The sequence below is a fragment of the Amyelois transitella genome, chromosome 21 (genome assembly GCF_032362555.1).
Source record: "Amyelois transitella isolate CPQ chromosome 21, ilAmyTran1.1, whole genome shotgun sequence".
Lineage (NCBI taxonomy): Eukaryota > Metazoa > Arthropoda > Insecta > Lepidoptera > Pyralidae > Amyelois > Amyelois transitella.
Window position 1 is genome coordinate 2380022 of NC_083524.1, and position 21153 is coordinate 2401174.

Below are 21153 nucleotides of genomic sequence, written 5' to 3' on the forward strand. Positions count from 1 at the left end.
AAAGAGATAATGTATGCAGAGATCGTGGCAAGTGGAAAGATGTAGTCTCTGCCTACCTTTCCGGGAAAAAGGCGTGATTTTAGTTATGTATGTATGTTTAATAGAAAGACTTAAAACTACATTAAAAATAACAATTGTTTTCAAAGCTTTAAAATAAGGGTTAAAAAGTTAAACGCGGGTTCCATAATTGTAAAGACATTATTCATTCCAAGTTTGACAACTTTGATACCCGAGAAAATTAATTACAAATTTACATAATAATATTCAATTAGAGGCATGACAATTCTGTTGATGAATTGTCTCAAGAGAAAGGGTCTCATATTATAGAAAATAATTGCGTCAATGATAATGAAGAAATTAATATACATATATATATATATATATTTGTATAAGAATTGATCTCAATTTTATCATCAAGCCAAATAGCTGAACGAGGCCATTCAGTCTTTTCAAGACTGTTGGCTCTGTCTAACCCGCAAGGGATATGGACGTGACCATATGTATGTATAAGTATTGATCGCAACGTTCTGGCCTAGACCTGATTATTTTAATCCCCGGTGAATCACCAAGTTTATCTCGCTAAGCTATCATGTAGCGCTACTAACTTCTGATAAATTCTGTTTATATTGTGCCAAGGTGCTCCCATGCCGTCGTTGTTTACAAACTTAAGTAATACGAATTAAAAAATTGGTGTTGAAAAGAAGATTTCTTAAAATAAGCCACTGATGGTGTTGTTATTCAATAAATAAATAAATATATACAGGCCAAATTACACATATCGAGTTAGCCTCGAAGTAAGTTCGAGACTTGTGTTACGAGATACTAACTCAACGATACTATATTTTATAATAAATACTTCATAGATAAACCTCCAAGACCCAGGCCAATCAGAAAAAGTTCTTTTCTCATCATGCCCTGGCCGTGATTCGAACCCGGGACCTCCGGTGTCACAGACAAGCGTACTACCGCTGCGCCAGAGGCCGTCTTAAAGAGGAATAGAATATAACAAGACCATATATTACTAAACGCATATGATTCTTCTTTTTGGCATACGTGCGCTATAGTACGCTTATAAAAACATTTGCAGTGTTTAAAATCGGGTTTTCTTAAACTAAATTTAATATGAGACAAATAATAAATTTGACGGAAAGCATATGATAACTCTTGAAGAAAAGTAATTCGTAAACCACCGCATAGGTAGGTACTATTACATCTCAAAATTAATAATTCGCGACCATTGCGCACTCACAACTAAAAACAATTAATTATATCGTACACTATCGTATCCGAATATCTTTGAATACATTTTACAGCTTCTAAAGGTTGCGTAACGGTACGAAGTGATAAAACACTAAGGCTGACATGGGAGACGGCGTATTGGATGCGAGAGCACGTTTACACTAACATATATACATATGTTATGTTTGTGAAGAAACGGCTCTTGAAGAAAAAGTTGTTAAGTTATATTTGTATATGTATTTCTCTCCCAGCAGAAATACACGCGCCTGTTTTCATTGCCCGAAAAACTATTGCTGTCCCGTTTCAGGTTATAATAAAAATCGAAACAGCGATAGTTATTACGCGAGATAAAAACGGCGTAGCGCGTGTCATGCTGCTGGGACAGGAATATACAAGTAAAACACTAAGGCTGACATGGGAGACGGCGTATTGGATGCGAGAGCACGTCTACACTTGTATGTTATGTTTGTGAAGACACGGCTCTTAAAGAAAAAGTTGTTAAGTTACATACATACATACATATGGTCACGTCTATATCCCTTGCGGGATAGACAGAGCCAACAGTCTTGAAAAGACTGAATGGCCACGTTCAGCTATTTGGCTTAATGATAGAATTCAGATTAAAATAGTGACAGTTTGCTAGCCCATCGCCTAAAGTAGGTAGTACCTACCACTACCTACAATGTCCTTCCCCAGACTCTTACTCATATATAGGCGAAACTTCATGGAGACTGATTCAGAAGATAACTCATGAAGCGGTAACAATCAGACTCATTTTCCCCTTTATAATTTTAGTGGGATATAGGGAAAAATAGCACGCTTCAAACCTTCAAGTGAAACACATCACAAAATTGCCGATAATAAGAATTCGGCCATCTATACTTATATTATAAAGCTGAAGAGTTTGTTCGTTTGAACGTGCTTATCTCAGGAACTACGGGTTCGAATTGAAAAATTATTTTTGTGTTGAATAGACCGTTTATCGAGGAAGGCTATAGGCTATAACATCACGCTGCAACTATTAGGAGCAAAGAAATAATGGAACATTTGAATAAAAAAACGGGAAAAATCATTCATCCTTAAGGGCTTCAATGATGCCATCCATGCGGACGAATAACAGATAAAGTTATCCGGACACCTCAACTGTCCAAACGCCGACAAACGCATTTACAGCATTTCCATCCAATACATAGGTGCATTTTAATGAACAGAATATATGCAACATCACGCTTCATATTGCGTGTAGTTGATACATACATAAATACATATGGTCACGTCTATATCCCTTGCGGGGTAGACAGAGCCAACATCTTGAAAGACTGAATGGCCACGTTCAGCTGTTTGGCTTAATGATAGAATTGAGATTCAAACAGTGACAGGTTGCTAACCCATCGCCTTAAAAAAGAATCCCAAGTTTGTCCCTTAGTCGCCTTTTACGACATCCATGGGAAAGAGATGGAGTGGTACTATAATTTTTTGTATTGGCGCCGGGAACCACACGGTGTAGTTGATACTGCGACGGAATTGCGCATGCGCACTATTACATAAGCGAGCACGTTAACAGTTCGCATGGTTGTCATGGCACACGTATTTATAATTATGCGTTTAATTGCAGTTAAAAACTCACTCTCGCCGGTGACTTTCGATTGTTTTATTACCTTTCATAATGACGATGTCGTCGTCAAACGGTCTGTAAGAGACTTGGGAGTGTGCGACTGTCAATTTTACGGAGTAGTGACAACGAGATGAGCGAGAACGAACGAGAACGAGTACGAGATTAGCGCTATCAAACAAACAAACAAACTATTCAGCTTTATAATATTAATATAGATAACAATGAAGAAATAACACGCATTTCTATATCTATAGGCGTCAAGTCAGCATCTGAGTGTGAATACGCGAGAATTGCCAGTTACAAGTTGTCAGCACAAACACGATACGCTTCATGTAAATACCAAGTGTCACTTTCGACAGCTATGCGCTGATGAGAATGCTAATTTTGTGCGGGATGTTAGTATAAGAAAATTCTATATAAGTATATGGTAAAGCAATTTAAAGACCACTTCTTTTTGAAAGAAAATCAAAAAGAATTAAAATGTGGGGGAACCACACGGCACTTTGGTACACAGAATTGTTATCAGTTCAATGTTGCTATTTTTGTAATGTTCTCTTGTAACAAATTAACATATTTATTTCTTTTTGAATTGTCGGCACCAATACAAAAAATAGGACCACTCAATCACTTCCCTATAGGCGACTAAGGGATAGGCTTATAAAGGGTATAGCCGGATAAGTATGACGATCTGGCCTCCAAATGAGAACCTTTATCGAAACTTATGTTCTAATATCGCCTTGATATACAAACACAATTTATGTACTTTTCGCGGCCAGCTTTCGCTTTGACCTTGAGATATGGGAAAAAATAATCGCACGCATGACTTTTATTCAAAGTCATATATCTCAAAAATTAATTACGCTAGAGAGATGAGACCAACGCGAGTTTTTAGATTACATTGCAGAGTATATCATATATTATTTTCAAATTTTTTGAGTATATTTATATATAAAAAAAATTAAAAAATAAGTAAATCATAATTTTTTTTTCATGTTCTCTGAGACTTACAATCACGAAAATAATATATGTTATGCTCCTTTACGTGCTCTATTACTCATAAAAATTTGGTAAAAAAAAAGTTGGTGCAACACTTTGAAAAAAAAAATAATGTGATTAGCGCCTTCTACTATACCCTTGTTCTATAAGGCCTACATTACATTTTATTCATTTTTTCGAAGTGTTGCACCAACTTGATAAGCGTTGGAATAATTGTTCAAAAAGAAAAGAAAAAATAACCAATGTCCAATATTTATCACAACTTTTATTACTTTTCGTGTTAATCAAAATAGCAAAAAGAGAAAAAAATTAATCATCGTCACTATTGTAATTATTACTGGAACGTTTTGAGTAGCAAATATTTTAGTGAGGACTTCAGAAGGACGCAAAATTTTGGACAAATATCGTCCATATGACAGATAATAAATAATAGCTGCTGTATGTGAACAGCACCCCACTGTACGGTTGCCATTGGGACAATCACACCAATAACGGAGAATACTATTGTAATCATTACCATCGGAAATATAGTGAATGTAAATACGATAGACTTTACTATTTATATGCCTTGATTTTACTTCTGCTTTAATGATTGGTGCAACACTTCGAAAAAATGAATAAAATGTAATGTAGGCCTTATAGAACAAGGGTATAGTAGAAGGCGCTAATCACATTATTTTTTTTTTTCAAAGTGTTGCACCAACTTTTTTTTTACCAAATTTTTATGAGTAATAGGGCACGTAAAGGAGCATAACATATATTATTTTCGTGATTGTAAGTCTCAGAGAACATGAAAAAAAAATTATGATTTACTTATTTTTTAATTTTTTTTATATATAAATATACTCTAAAAATTTGAAAATAATATATGATATACTCTGCAATGTAATCTAAAAACTCGCGTTGGTCTCATCTCTCTAGCGTAATTAATTTTTGAGATATATGACTTTGAATAAAAGTCATGCGTGCGATTATTTTTTCCCATATCTCAAGGTCAAAGCGAAAGCTGGCCGCGAAAAGTACATAAATTGTGTTTGTACATCAAGGCGATATTAGAACATAAGTTTCGATAAAGGTTCTCATTTGGAGGCCAGATCGTCATACTTATCCGGCTATACCCTTTGCGGTTCTTCTTTGAGGCGATGGGCAAGTGACTTGTCCCTATTTGAATCTCAATTCTATCATTAAGCCAAACAGCTGAACGTGGCCTTTTGGTCTCTTCGAGACTTTTGGCCCTGTCCACCTCACAGGGGATATAGACGTGATAATATGATCGCATGTATTACATATATAAAAATTATTTACTGAACCACGCGGCACATTCAATACAATATTAATTACATTCAAGTTATCATATCCACACTTAAGATTAAGATCTGTACGTGTGTGCACGTAATTGATAAAATTTATGTTACAAGATCAACATACAGATAAAACATAAACACTTACAGTCATATTTTTTTAAGAAAGGTCTTCAAGAGTATAATTTATCTTTCTACATTTTCCACGCGTACAGTGGGCTTAGGAGATAGTTGTGCCACGTCGCCTTGATCAGTGTATGGTAAATGACCCAGGTATCTCTTGAGCCGTATGTACGAAATTGCCCGCAAAAGGTAATAAAAAGTACATAGTACAATACTGACGTCACTTTACACTTGCCTGGCGATTAGTCTGTTTGCTCTGATGATAGTACGCATATTTGGCGCATATTTGAGCAATGATATCGAGGCAACTATTAACATTAAACCTACATGCTATAAGGCTTTGTATTTCTAAGGCAAACATGACGAAATTCAATGACACTGTAGTTACTTCAACGTGTACTATTTCTCGTATCCGTGTTCGAGATAAGAGTAAACTAGACTTCATTCATTCATTTCAGTTTAAGATATGAACGTTTGTGAGTAGGTATATCATACCTTTTTATCGAACATTATTATATAACTTATTTGCTCCACACTATCGACGCACAGAATACATTTTCTGATGTAAATATTGCTATATATAAATACATCAAAATTCACATGGAATACATATTACTATTTATGAATAACACAGATATTAAACGCGCACGTAACGTAGGCACCTTTATCTCGAACGTTTCGAATCATGTTACAATGATCCGTGGTCACCAAGCGACATTTTAAAATATAACAAAAAAATTAATATGCCATTTTTGCTATTAGTCCCGATTGCATCCTAGTTCTGTAGTCCCACACAGTCAATGAAATAATACTTTTTTAAGAACAGACCTAAATAAAACAGCTGTAACAACTTTTTTGCCCACTTGTATTGAAAGGTCAGGTTTTCGGCGCCGCAGAGTTGGCAATGCGCCAACGTACCGCTGAATTATATAGAGGGGGATTCATGCAACCAAGTGACTAAAAAGTAAAGACTTCACGCAACGTATTTTTTTTTTGTCTTTTATTATAATTTTTATCTTAGTGCAGTATGGTTCCTGGCACTAATTAAGAAAAAGAGTAGGATTACTTCACATTTCCACTTCACACGTAAAAGGCGACAAGGGATAGATCTATATACTTGCGATTCTTATTTGAGTCGATGGGCTAGAAACCTATCTTCATTTGAATCTCAATTCTATCATTAAGATAAAATACCTTAACGTGGCCTATCAGTCTTCTCAAGACTGTTGGATCTATCTACCCCGCAAGGCATATAGACGTGATTACAAGTATGTGTGTATGTATTATCATTCTCCTGGCCTAAAGGTCCAGGTTTGATCCCACCTAACCAACTTTGCCTGAATGTTTTTCCTTACAGAAAGAACTTTATTTTGCAAATAAAATTAACGCAGATAAGTCAGAAAACAGCCAGAAACCTTTCGAACAAACACGTTATGGCTATATGTGTTTTATAAGAAATTTTCTCGATCTTATCAATATTTATCTACAAGTCACGAAGTCTACATATAATACTTCTAAGACCATGATAATCTACTTAATACACATATTAAAAAGATATATTTTTTCAGCGCACGCTGTTTTTACTTTTTATCATTTGAGGGGACACTGCGCTCTTCAGACAGTCTGAATGACCCTATATATTCTTGGAGAAGTCTCTTTCGTCTTCTTCATCATCATTTCAGCCGTGGGACGTCCATGCTGATCATGAGCCTCCCGCAATGACTTCCACCTCTGTTGGAGGCGACCTGCATCCAACTTATCCCCGCGAACTTCACCAGATCATCTGGTCCATCTCGCATACGCTATATTTGGCCTTTTTTAAATATTATGACCACGTAAAATTAAAAAAAATTAGAAGGACTGTTTACACCTTTGTCGTTTTTAATTCGATTTTCAATAAAAACAATGTTTCGGAAAGGAGTTGTATTTTAAAAACTTGAGAAATTCTAAGATAAAATTTTAATCAATGTTTGAATAAGATTATGGTTTACAATGACAGGTAAAAAAATTGATTAAAAACTCTATGCCTCTTATGATATGTTAAACGATAGATTGAAGCTAAAACAAATAATCCTTATAATATCAGGAGAATTTCAGTAGAGGGGTTAGTTTTACCTGCAAAGGTTGCGGAGGTCAGATAGGAGTCGCTTCGTGTGGAAACCTAACTCACCCAATCCAGGATCCATAGATAAAGGCATACCCCGGGCACCTCTCCAGAGAGGTGAGTTCGAACTTACGAAGTAGTTTTTGGATCTCAGGCTTATTAAATTTCTGCGATTTATTCTATTTCCTCCTGGTTTTAGTCATATAGATCTCTTAAGTCTACACCGTGGATGAATGCACATTATCTACATTAAAAATAAAAAATGACTAAGTATAAAATTATTGATTTCAATAACACATACGTAACTTAGATTTAAGTTTCAAATGTGTGTCTTTATAGTCATTATAAACTTGCTTAGTTGTTAGCTATTTATATGTAGTACACACATACAAGTACATATATAATAACCATACACATATAAACAAATAAATGCGTTATCTATCTATCAATAAACTTGTTTTTTTTATCTCGTTAACATGCGAGTGCATGCGATGTCATGTCGGTAATCGATATCAAATGCTCGATGCAATTAGTTGCATGCGATATACCGTGATTCGGTCCTGATGCGGTTTTATTTGTATGACGACAGTGGTCTGTGAAGTCCGGTTCGTTTAGCCACTAAGTGCATCTAAACGAGCTTTCATTTGATAGTGTGTAATGTTATTTTAATTATGCCGAAGGGTTTATCTATTACTTGTTTATTTTTAAAAGGGCATACGCCCACTTTTATAATGAAATAGATTTAACTGTATAGTTCCCGTGGGTTTGGTCCCTGTATTTTGCGAGAAAACCTGTATTATTTTAAAGGTGGCGCTAATATGTCGCGGGCGAAACAGCAGGTAAATGCTATTAGCTTATATATAGCACATACAAATCAAAAAGCCATGAACATGTTCTTATGTGATCGATGTCAAAGGTGACTTGTTTTGGAATAAAGCATATTTTGTGCCATGGTATTTACAAATGGCATGCGATAGGTATTATGTTTGAGTTGATGTTAGTACATCCACATTGTCAATTCAAATGATTGTTTCAATAAATCATCAATACAAAACTTATGAACATCCATTCCTTTCTAATGCAATTCATTTGTTGTGTAAATAACTAATGCCATGTGGTTCCCGGACTTTAGAATAATACCACTCATTATCTTTGTCATGGATGTCATCAAAGGCGATTAAGGGAAAGGCTAATAAGAATAAGCTTGGGTTATGGGCATGCAAACTGTCACTATCTGAATTTCAATTAAATCATTATCTTACGCCGTCTCACTGAATCTTTGCAAGTCTTTTTACACTGTTGGCTCTGTCTTCCTCGTAAGAGCTATAGACGTAACATAATGTATCTAACGCTTGTTAGTAGCGAATGCATCTGCATCTTTTTGCGTAGAAAGTTAATTTACCGATTACGGAATACACAGCACGATTACAACCAGGAATTTCGCTCATTTCAATACGAATGCCCTGGGAATATTTTAATATGAACTAACTAGACAATTTACTGCGATGCTTATTCATATTAGTCGGACGGGTAATTCATTTGGTTAGCGAGAAAAAAATTTCTCGTTTATGTAGATTTATATTTATTAAACGTTATTAAAATAAAGCTTGTTATAAAATAACACCTGTTTAATTTATTATCTAAATTCTTTGTTGTTAGTACTTTATAATCTTACTACCTTTCGTCCGCGGTTCCACCCGTGTGAAAGGTACCCTAAGTCCTCTTTACTTTATACATATGCAGGTTTTGATGAAATCGGTCTAGTGGTTTAAGTGTGAAGAGGTTACAAACATACAAAATTCCTTCGCGTTTATAATATTAGTACGTATATCTGTAGGCACTATAATTGTAATTTTATTCAATCCATATTTTAAGAACTGTGTATAGTGAATCTTCGAAATAATATTGACACGCCAAGAAGAAAGTTTAATTTTTTATAACGGTTTCTAACTTTTTGCTATGAGTAAGTACGTAAAAAAATCATGACAATAAATAAATAATTGAATGAAGCCGCTTTTCTTAAACTACTTATTGTTTTTGTAGGGTAAACTATGTAGGGCAAGTGGAAAGATGTGGTCTCTGCCTAAACCTCCGGAAAAAAATCGTAATTAGAATAGAATAGATTTATTTTCAAAATTGGATACAAGGTATCACTAATTGACGTCACATCACTTAAATCTAATTATAACTACTACCGCTTCCAAAGCTCATGTGAAGTAATTTATGTATGTAGAGTAAATAACCTGGGATCCAGAGTTAAAAAATTTACCGCCGGCCTTCACCTGACTTTAAACTTGAACCGTAACGAGCTATTACAAACAAATTTGTTTCTGCATATACATACATACATACATGTATATAAAAACAGCATAACTCACGTATCATTAATTCCACATACAAATATGGCGAGTCATGAATAAAACATAGCACGCTCTCCTTTAAAGTCCGACGACGTTTGTCCGTGACAGACAGACGGAAACGTCCTCCACCTATGTATGTTGTTATTAGAGAGTTACGCAATGGTTTTATTTTTAACATTGTGCATAATGATGTTACATGCAGCTTTGTAATGAAAAGTTTAATAAGAAAAAGGAAGAAGCATATAATAATTATATACTAAAATCGGAGTAGGTAGTTCTGGCAAAAGGTCAGGTCAAGAGTATTCAAAATCTACGAGCTTGCATGCAGAGAGTTATTAGTGTGGATGAAGCGAAAGAAGTATGCAGGGATCGTGCCAAATGGAAAGATGTAGTCTCTGCTTACCCCTCCAGGAAAGAGGCGTGATTTATACTTATATGTAATGTGTGTATGTATATACATAACTGTGTATAATGTTTGCGCATAGAGTATTATACATATATACATTATAGTCACGTCTATATCCCTTGCGGGGTAGACAGGGCCAACAGTCCTGAAGGGACTGACAGGCCACGTTCAGCTGTTTGGCATAGAGTATTATGTACGCGAAAAAATAATAAACAAATAAACAATGATTTACTTTGTATACAAAAACATACAGGAGCATTAATACAGAAATTGCAGTATAATTTATTTCAATAGAATAATTAATAATCCTATCAGTTAAGAGTCTTTGTTAATCCTTAGCCTTTATAGTCTTTGCCTATCCCTCTGGGAAGAAGGTGTGAATTGATGTATGTATATTATTTTCGCTTCAAAAATCGTTGTTAATGTTTGATTAAATAATAAGTTAAAAAATTCCAGTCCCAATCTTGTAGAATTCCACTGCCATCTTGATTCGATCATATAACAACGTCCACATTTTGTATAATCTATTAGTTAGCATATGATTATTATGTAGGAGCCGAGAGCAGGAGGTTTATTTATGGCGTGTTATTCAGCATTTCGTCATAATATTCAAGGCTGAGATTAATATTAAAAGGATGCACCAGAAGCTACTTGTATTGTTTTATTCAAGTAAGGTTCGTGCACACTGATTTATGGAATCGGGTTTTCCATAAGTAATTATAATATCCTACTAACATTATAAATGCGAAAGTTTGTATGTCAGTATGGATGTTTGTTACTCTTTCACGCAAAAACTACTGAACCAATTACGATGAAATTTAGTATGTAGGTAGCTGAAGACCCAGAAAAAGGCTACTTTTTATCCCGGAGTTCCCGCGGGATTAATAGGGTTTTCATGCGGATGAAGTCGGCCTCTAGTAAATTATAATTATAGTCCATTTCTTTAGGAATTGAAATAAAGGGAAACAATCTTGATACGATTCGTAATTTTATTGAAAATATTCTTATAATAAAAAATAGTTTGATAAAAATGTTTCATTCATCACATTCTTAGCTCATTATCATCCCGGTTGCGCCAACCCAAACTTACCTCTCTGGAATGGAGCCCGGGGTGCGCCTATGACTACGATCTCGGATTATCAGTTTTTTCAGTCAGCATTTTCAATTTTAAGACAATCTTTCAAGGGATTTCGCAAGGGATATAGACGTGACTATATGAATGAGTCACTAAGAATTGTTGATAGGTAATTGGGGAGGTAATTTCTCTTGTACCACTACAAGAGAAATAACCACCCCAATGAAAAGATAAAAGCTATTTTATTCCAACATTATAACGTGTAAACTAGCGTTTAGTTCGACGATGAATCATCACGCTCGCTTATTGTTTGCAAAATGATCGGTAATTTGATGAGTTAACTCGTGTTACCAATGGCATTGTTCTGTCGGCAAATTTAGACATGCAACAACGGTGCATAACTATTGAATGATATGCACCTGAATGTTCTATGACAGCTTAAAGAAAATAAAAGAAAATATATATTAATTTTTATATAACTAGTCGTTTTTATACAATATAGTTCACTACTAATTTAAGACCTCGCGAATAATTTAATTTTTTACAAAATTGTGAATAGGTATCTCAAAAAATGCCGTGTGGTTCCCGGTACCAATAGAAGACAAAAAGAATAGGACCACTCCGTCTATTTCCTATGGATGTTACAAAAAGCGACTAAGGGGTTGGCGAGGCGAATCTCAATTCTATCATTAAGCTAGCTAAGCGTGGCCTTTCAGTCTTTTGATGACTGTTGGCTCTGACTACCCCGCGGGGGATATAAAGACATGACTGTATGTTATGTTATCTCAAAAAAATCTTATGCCTTAAAAGCGGTATACATACGTAACAACTCTAACACCACGTTCAAATGACGAGTCAAATTAACGTCGGCTTTCAGTCCCTGTTGGCTCTATCTACCCGTAAGAGATAAAGACGTGATTATATGTATGTAATCGAGCATGTTCTATGATAAGAGAGTACCCTCTCATACGTAACATTGATATTCATTATACAAAGTGAAGCTAGACCTCGTCGATTTGGCACGCTGCCAAGCCATGCTTGTGACGCTAAAAGGGTACTAAATACAATTCCTATGGGACATACATATCATTTGCAGATAGATTTCTTTCAGTCAACTAAACAATAAAAGGATAACTACGTCATGGTAAAGGGTCAGGTCAAGAGTACCCGAAACCGGCGAGCTTGCATGAAGACAGTTATGAATGTGGATGAAGCGAAGGAAGTATGCAGTGATCGTGGCAAGTGGAAAGATGTGTCTCTGCCTACCCCTCCGGGTAAGAGGCGTGATCTTATGTATGTATGTAAACAATATGTGCTCACTTCGCGATTTTCAAGATTGCAGTTTACCACTGACAAACGAGTGACCGTGTAGGGGATAAATTATTACCTTTTGAAGTATGGCACACCCTAAAACTGTGGACATATACATATGATATAATTTGATCAGGCAAGCAATGTATATGAATCATAATTATATAATGTTACTGTATAAACTCTACTAGCTGTGCCCGCGACTTCGTCCGCGTGGAAAAGTTATTAGGCATCATTGAAGCCCTCAAGGATGTTTAATTTTGCTCCGTTTTTTTCCACATTTTCCATTACTTCTCTGCTCCTTATAGTTGCAGCGTGATGTTATATAGCCTAAAGCCTTCGTCGATAAATGGTGTATTCAACGCAAAAAAAATTTTCAATTCGAACCAGTAATTCCTGAGATTAGCGCGTTCAAACAAACAAACTTTTGTGGATTGGCAATATTTTCAATTAAACTCGTAGATTTTTTGTTAACCAATGTTTTATTTATTCACTTGTTGCATTACACTTTACAAAAAAAACAGAGAGCAGAGACAAGGAAAGTAGCGCACCTAGTGGCGGAAAAAGGAAATATGTACGTTTACAAAGACAGTTGGTAACGAAATGTTTATAGATACACCTATAAACCACTTTATAAATTTATAATCATTCAACACAAACAAAGTCTTCAGCTTTATAATATTAGTATAGATAATCACTTAGAAGAAGAAGAATACTTAGTGTTACCTTCGTGTTTGCGACGATCCACAGTGACAGCCCCGGCTATCAATCAGCCGTCAATAAACCGACCGTATCAATAATAGTTTAGTTTCAACGTCCCAAGCACATCAATCATACTACGAGTCGTAACTATATTCACTCAAAAGTTACATACATACATATCTTCACGTCTATATCCCTTACGGGGTAGACAGAACCAACAGTCTTGAAAAGACTGCAAGGCCACGTTCAGCTATTTGGCTTAATGATAGAATTGAGATTCAAATAGTGACAGGTTGCTAGCCCGTCGCCTAAAAAAGAATCCCAAGTTTGTAAGCCTATCCCTTAGTCGCCTTTTACGACATCCATGGGAAAGAGATAGAGTGGTCCTATTCTTCTTTTTATTGGTGCCGGGAACCACACGGCACTCAAAAGTTATGTATGTATTTTACAGTATGCTATGCACATGTGCACTTTATCGCACCACTAACTTAAAGTTTTACTTGGTAAATAGCGAATAATCCCTTGCGGGGTAGACAGAGCCAACGATCTTGAAAAGACTGATAGGCAAGGTTCAGCTATTTGGCTTCAATGATAGAATTGAGATTCAAATAGTGACAGGTTCTATTTTATTATTTATGTATTTTATTACATACGTCCGATGAAAATGCTGCACTGTAGTTTGTTCCGCCGCTTCTTCTACAATATAATTAGATTTAAGTTATGTGACGTCAATAAGTGATAGGAACCTTGTATCCAATTTTGAAAATAAATCTTTTCTATTAAAATTTATACAACTTAATCTGTTAAATACGTTTCTAAGCCTATGGCATTTTGTATCTACCAGTACTCAAAAAGGAACGACCAATCTGTGGCCGTCGGCTGATTTGAACAAGTTATCTATATAGTGTGTTCAAATAAGTAAAGTTAACTTAAGTTCTCTTAAGTGTTCTATATTTATTGTTGCCAAATCACAGCCCTGTTATTCAGCCAGCCATAATCAAATTTATTTATTTAAAAGAAACATACCTTGTGATAGGTGTCCTTCTGCCAGTTCTTGATTTGCGCTATGACATCATTGACTAATCGATCCCGCACGCCCAGGTGTAAGTCTGACAACCTCTCCGCCTCCTCCATGCCGCCCTTCCACGCCGCTTCCATTGTGCCGTATTCGGGACCTGGGACGAACAAAATTTATAAGAAACCAGATTATATTATTATTATGTTGGTACATATAAAATGTGCCGTGTGGTTCCCGGCACCAATACAAAAAAGAATAGGACCACTCCATTTCTTTCCCATGGATGTCGTAAAAGGCGACTAAGGGATAGGCTTATCTACTTGTGATTCTTTTTTTAGGCGATGGGCTAGCAAACCTGTCACTATTTGAATCTCAATTCTACCATTAAGCCAAATAGCTGAACGTGGCCATTCAGTCTTTTCAAGACTATTGGCTCTGTCTACCCCGCAAGGGATATAGACGTGACCATATGTATGTAGTAAGCTTATAAAAACACCCACGACATTTATCATTATTAGGTAACTGTCCGATGACCGGTTTGGCACATAACTTATTGAGGTTCAGTTAACACAATCATATGAATGTATTACGTAAAACGTGTGTGTGTGTGTGTGTGTGTAATGTGTCTTTTTTGTATTGGTGCCGTGTGGTTCCCGGCACCAATACCAAAAAAGAATAGGACCACTCCATCTCTTTCCCATGGATGTCGTAAAAGGCGACTTAGGGATAGGCTTGAAAGCTAGGCATTCTTTTTTAAGGCGATGGGCTAGCAGCATGTCACTATTTGAATCTCAATTCCATAATTATGCCAAATAGCTGAACGTGGCCATTCAGTCTTTTCAAGACTGTTGGCTTTGTCGACTCCGCAAGGGATGAAGACGTGATTGTATGTATATATGTGAACCTTCTCTATTTTTGAAGTGGGTTAAAAATACAGTTATGAGTTAATAATTTCCTCATTAACTCACTTCTTGTAATAACTGTAAGTTACTACTAAAAGTGAACGAACGATTACGATCATATAGAAGTTAAATAAATACATACGCGTACATATTACATCATCCAACCACTTATAAAAACAACCCGTAAATAATGATTAAATAAATTAAATAGTTCCTTAAAAGTCGAAGATATACTGACGAGACGAGATAGTCAAGTGGCAGGGCAACCATACGCAAATTACATCACGGTGCGCAGGCGCAGGCAGACCTGGCATAATTACATCCATAATAAACAACGACATAGCAAAATGCAAGACAGAAGATATACTTCAATCATCGTGCGACATTTTTAATTTTGAAATTTGGCGTGATATTATTGTGATTAAACTTAAAAACCTCACGGTTATGATTAAAAAGATGAAACACGTCATTTAAAAAATCATAAGTTATTATGATTATTACATTGATTTCCCTTATTAATTTCACATAATATCAGTGAAAACTGAAAAATGATAGTTAATTTTCCCAACAAACAATCATTCTACATGGAATCAAATATACGCTTCCATCTAATGAATAAATAAAACCAATAAATCTTACATCTCTTTTAAGAGTTTGCAAATCAATTTGAACTTATCAAAAACATCAAAAAATCAAAAGCTCTAATTACTACCCGTAGAAATTCTAAATATCAAACAATAATGCGATCTAACCAAACAACGGCACGTAGACGTAGCTCGCCTTCTGTGCCAATTTTTATGCTGCATCAGTTTTGTGCTGCAACTACTTTCACAAGTCGAATCACACTCGCCAACGCGACGTAACAGGTGCGAGTCGATTCGCATGCCGCCGATGCGCTGCTTCTCAATTTTATCGATTATTCGCCACTTTCGATTTCCGTAGCATGCAACTCGCATTTTAATGGGGTTGCTAAAATTATTTCAGTTCGTTTCGAGCAATTCTGTCACGTTTAAATGGTGATTTGGCGTCCCGCGGCGTTCAACATTCGAATAAGTTTTTGTGTAATGAATTTATTTTTATTTTCAGCCGCATTTTAAATTAAATGTTATCTAATACACTTTTTGAGTGTTCTTTAAACACGACGAAAACGACGGTCCATATTTACAATTTTCAGTAGGTTGATTACGTTCGTATTTCATAATCTGTTTCTTTTGGCAGAGAACATTTGTTTAGTTATCAACTGAAAACATTTTTTTATTAAACATTGAATTTTTATTTAAAAATTTTTATCCTAAAAAAATAAAAATTACAGCACCTACCGAGCGTACCTAGTTAAAAAAAAAATCAATTATTTTATCCCACAGTGCTCGAAATTGATAATTTTGATCAAAATACAAATCAGTTTAAAAAAAAAATTCCTGTTCTATCTTATTAGTATTCAACAAACAGCCCTTATAAAATCAACGTACGTATAGAGTTGTAATTGCGAGACGCACCTGTGAACCGAATACGTGATCGATTACCGAACACTCGATTACCTTTCGTTTTCCAACACTTTCCACTTGTACTCGATTGTGTAATCGTGAAAAATGTTCGAAACAAGTGAAATTCGATGCGTTTACGTTAACGCTAGTGGGAAACGAGCTGGAAATTTTTAACGGATCGATTTTATTTATTTTTATACCATTAGATAAATTTTAATATATTTAAATTTTTTTAAATTACTTCATGAAGACGAAGAAATATCTTTGGAAATATCGATGATTGATGTGCTGTCCACCAAAGACATATATAACAGATTACAGTAAGACTTTTTCATGACATTTCATTATTAAACTCGATAACTTTACGTATGACGTAGACCGACAATGTCAATTCGCGTAAGTACCTGTATGTAAAAGAATACTATTATGCACCTCTTTACAAGCCCAGTCGGGTGAATTACAAAACAAAACACTTATCGTGCCGCCGAAGTCTATTATTACTTCACTGATTACATCATGTGAATGAATAAATGTTTGTTTACTTTGTTGGAGTAAGGTTCATTTTTAAGAGAAGAGAGTATCGGTGGTCTAGTGGTTGAGATAATCATTCATTCATGTAATCACGTCTCTACCCCTTGCGGGGTAGACAGAGCCAGCCGTCCTGAAAAGACTGTTAGGCCACGTTCAGCTGTTTGGCTTAATGATAGAATTACATAGATAAATAGTGACAGGTTGCTAGCCTATCGCCTAAAAGATAAAATCTTAAATTTATAAGCCTTATACCTCAGTCTTTGCTAAAATAACAAGTATTAAGGTTTAATACATACTTATTTATTTATACATTAAAGGGAACAATGATGATATCTCACAGATAACCATCACAGACATGAACTGAGGATGTTAACACGCAAATTACATCGCCACGGGCGGAGCAGCGAGATTTTATCTATTCTTGTCTAGTGCTAAGGTGAGACTCGTTGGCTTTTATAATAAAACTTGACACCGCCCGCAGCTACGTCTGCGTAAAACGAAAATTTCCCGGTAGTTTTCCGATTCCGCGGGAAATGTAGGCCATAAAGAATCTACCGTAGTGCCGCGTGGTTCCCGGCACCAAAAAAAATAATAAGAACTCTCACTTTCATATAATTTGAAATGGAATTCAAAATTTGTTTTAACGGCATGGGTTGTGCTTTGCAGGCTTTATTTCAGTCGATCACCCGCCGTACCATGGGTACATGCGACGCCGTTATTATCGCGCGAAAAACTATCGCCGTTTCGCTTTTTATTATGACGTGAAACGGGACAGCGATAGTTGTTCCGATTGCAACGCCTATGAAAACGGAATCGCGCGTGTCATGTTACGCGGACGGTAATCATCCCTTACATTTTTAAATATGTATATGTAAATCATTTCTGTGTCACAGTTTCACTAAGATCTTCTGCAAACTTTATTATATTAGTATAGCGGATTATAGTCTTTGTGTAAATACGCCCTTGGATTTTCTGTCGAAAGGCTGAAATATGCCTCGAAATCCCAAGACTTAAGAGATAAGGGCTTTAGCCCAAGACACGACAAGATATCAGCGCTAAACACAGTTCTGTATACACACTGTGTATTACACATACTGTATGTATGTGTAATACGCACCTGTGAACCGAATACGTGATCGATTACCGAACACTCGATTACCTTTCGTTTTCCAACACTTTCCACTTTGTACTCGATTGTGTAATCGTGAAAAATGTTCGAAACAAGTGAAATTCGATGCGTTTACGTTAACGCTAGTGGGAAACGATACATACATACATACATAAATATAGTTGGTCTGTATGGATGGTCTATATCCCTTGTGGGGTAGACAGAACCAACAGTCAATAACTAGTCAAGTAGTATGATGGTCTAGTGGTAATAAACGAACTAGCTTTTACACCGTTTTCGTTTAAGCGGCGGCGTTGGTGGATAATGTCATTCAACATTTTATATACCTACATACATAAAATCACACCTTTTTACCGGAGGGGAAGGGTAAATCTTTACACTTCCACGATCTCTGCATACTTCTTTCGCTTCATCTTCTTCAGGTTTCGGGTACTCTTGACCTGACCTTTCGCCAGGACGTCCTTAATTTGAACAAGATACGTTCGTCTAAAAGCCTTCCCACTCCGACCTTTCCTTGTATGTTTGCTTAGTCAGTCTGCTTTCATTCGTCCTCTCCACATGACCAAACCATCTTAACATGCCTTTTTCGTTAAATAATTACAAATACCTATGCTTGACGTTTCGCGTGAATTCTGAACTAGTGTTAACAAATTTTTACTATACGTGAACACGTTACTTGGACCAAAGTTCATAAAACGCGATGTGACGTGAAATTGAAGACAAAAAAAATATTTAATTATAAATATTGACAACGTGTGGATAAAATTTGTTTGCTTTTGCTTTGATCCCGTGGGAATTTCCCGAAAAAACAGTAGCTTTTTTTTCTACTAAAGAGTTTTTCTGTCTCTGTGCCAAATAAACTCGAAATAGCTTTTGAGACAATTCGATTTAAAAAATGAACAGAAATACAAATGTTCGCTACATAATGTTGGTATCCCATAGACGTATGGACAACTAACTGCGTCCAGGAGATTTGTACCCGTAGAAATTTCGGGAAAAAAACACACAATTTCAGATACAAAACTAGGCGTGTACAAAATTTTATTAAGTTTTCGCCTGAAAGAGAAAACAAACACACACATACTTACAAACTTTCGCATTTATAAATATAAGGAGGATGAATAAATTTTACTAGCATTACCTTTACTTTAGAACTTGCAGTATTTATGATTTTTACATAAATACATGTAGTCACTGTCATATCCCTCGCGGGGTAGACACGAGCTCAACAATCTTGAAAAGACTGACAGGCCACGTTCAGCTATTTGACTTAATGATAGATTTTAAACTCAACATCGTGATTAAACCAGCTAACCGCGGCTTTTTATTTCATTGCAAATATGTTGGCTCTGTCTAGCCCGTCAGCGCCAAAGACGTTAATATATTATACGTTTCGCCCACCAATCTGCTTCACATAAATTATGTGTGTCAGACGGTTCACATAACTGAATTGCAAGTGTGGACACGTCCATTGTGAAACGGTGTTGTCTCAACCAACCGCTTAACCGGTCGATTGGACAACTGTTACCACATGTTTACATTAATATGGCAACATTATTAACCAGACACCTGTATGCGAATATTGTATATGTACCTACATATATTACGTCTTTATCTCATTAGGTAAGCATTTAGGCATCGATTCGTTTCGATTTCGATTCGATTCAAAATCGTTGTATTTGTCCCTGATACAATACGTAACGCTTTCATCGTATTTTCATTAGCTCCCAATAGGCTGCCACTGCGCATATAAAAGCCCGATTAAACTTCCCGTAGCTTTGTAAACTTAAGATATAGCCAGTGTAATAAAATTATACGTTCATTATACTGAACGTTAATTATACGGAAGCCGATTTGATAGACTTAAATTATTATGCGCAAACTCTAAAGCTAAATCTCAATTAGGTGACAATTTTATGACAATCACGGTAAAATTTTTAAGCCAATTATCTATAAAGAATGGTGGTTTTCTAAAGATAAATACATATATCACGTCGTAACAGTTTCAAAAATGCTTAAGCTAAGTTCATTTGGAGGACTTGCAAGGATAATTATAAGATTCGTTTGTATTGCCCAAATAATTAGAACGTCACGCTCAGAACAAGACGAAGCCTGACGACACGCTCAGGACTAGATAAGAAATCTGACGTCACGTTCAAGACAAGATAAGGAGTCTGACATCACGCTCAGAATAAAATTAGGAGTCTAACGTCACGCTCAGGACTAGACTAGAAGTCAAAGTTTAGAACAGAACTATTAATTCAAATCAACGAGTTACTAACCTTTCTCAATAAGATCGTTCCATTTCTTCGCCCACCCCTTTAGACTCTTTGCGTAAGTTTTCTCTATATCTGCTCTTTCCTGCACCAGCGCTTGTAGTTCGCCACACAATCTGTGGCCGTCGTCTATCCTCCGTGTGGTTCGCTTGTAGTTGCCGGGCTCCCAGAAAGAGTCTGACGTCACGCTCAGGAGAGCCTGCTCGTCGCTGTGGTGGGACATGGCGGTGCGACACTCACACACCGCCCCTCTGGAACAAGAGAAAATTAATTGTAAAAAAAATAATAATATCAGTCTGTATTCTGTATGTTTGTACCAATAGCGATCAACCCACACAAATACCCAATTAATACAAGGCAGTTCTAACTGAAAAATGTCATACGCCAGTTTTTAGATATACACTTGTGCCCTTAGAATCTGGATAACAGTCACCTCTAGAGGAGCCCGTGATGCGCTTTTTGTTCATGACCCTGAATTAGTGAAATGGAGAATTATTTTTATGATCTACTTTTTAACACTGCTTGGACAACTTAAAAAACCGCTCCGCGGCTATAGACGTAGTTTTTCGAGGTAGAGTTCA

At 36.0% G+C, this 21153-nt stretch overlaps 1 protein-coding gene across 5 annotated transcripts in view; it reads right to left on the bottom strand.

The window, feature by feature from the left end:
- LOC106136631 (protein kinase C and casein kinase substrate in neurons protein 1) overlaps positions 1 to 21153 on the bottom strand; it is a 100118-nt gene that overhangs the window by 36663 nt on the left and 42302 nt on the right. For all 5 annotated transcript variants that reach the window (XM_013337239.2, XM_013337240.2, XM_060950215.1 and 2 more), the window contains 2 exons: positions 20579 to 20823; positions 14259 to 14407 (listed from right to left, as the gene is read on the bottom strand). In XM_013337239.2, the coding sequence (XP_013192693.1) occupies positions 14259 to 14407; positions 20579 to 20795 (366 nt within the window). In that variant the 5' untranslated portion in view covers positions 20796 to 20823. The remainder of the gene's footprint in view (positions 1 to 14258; positions 14408 to 20578; positions 20824 to 21153) is intronic.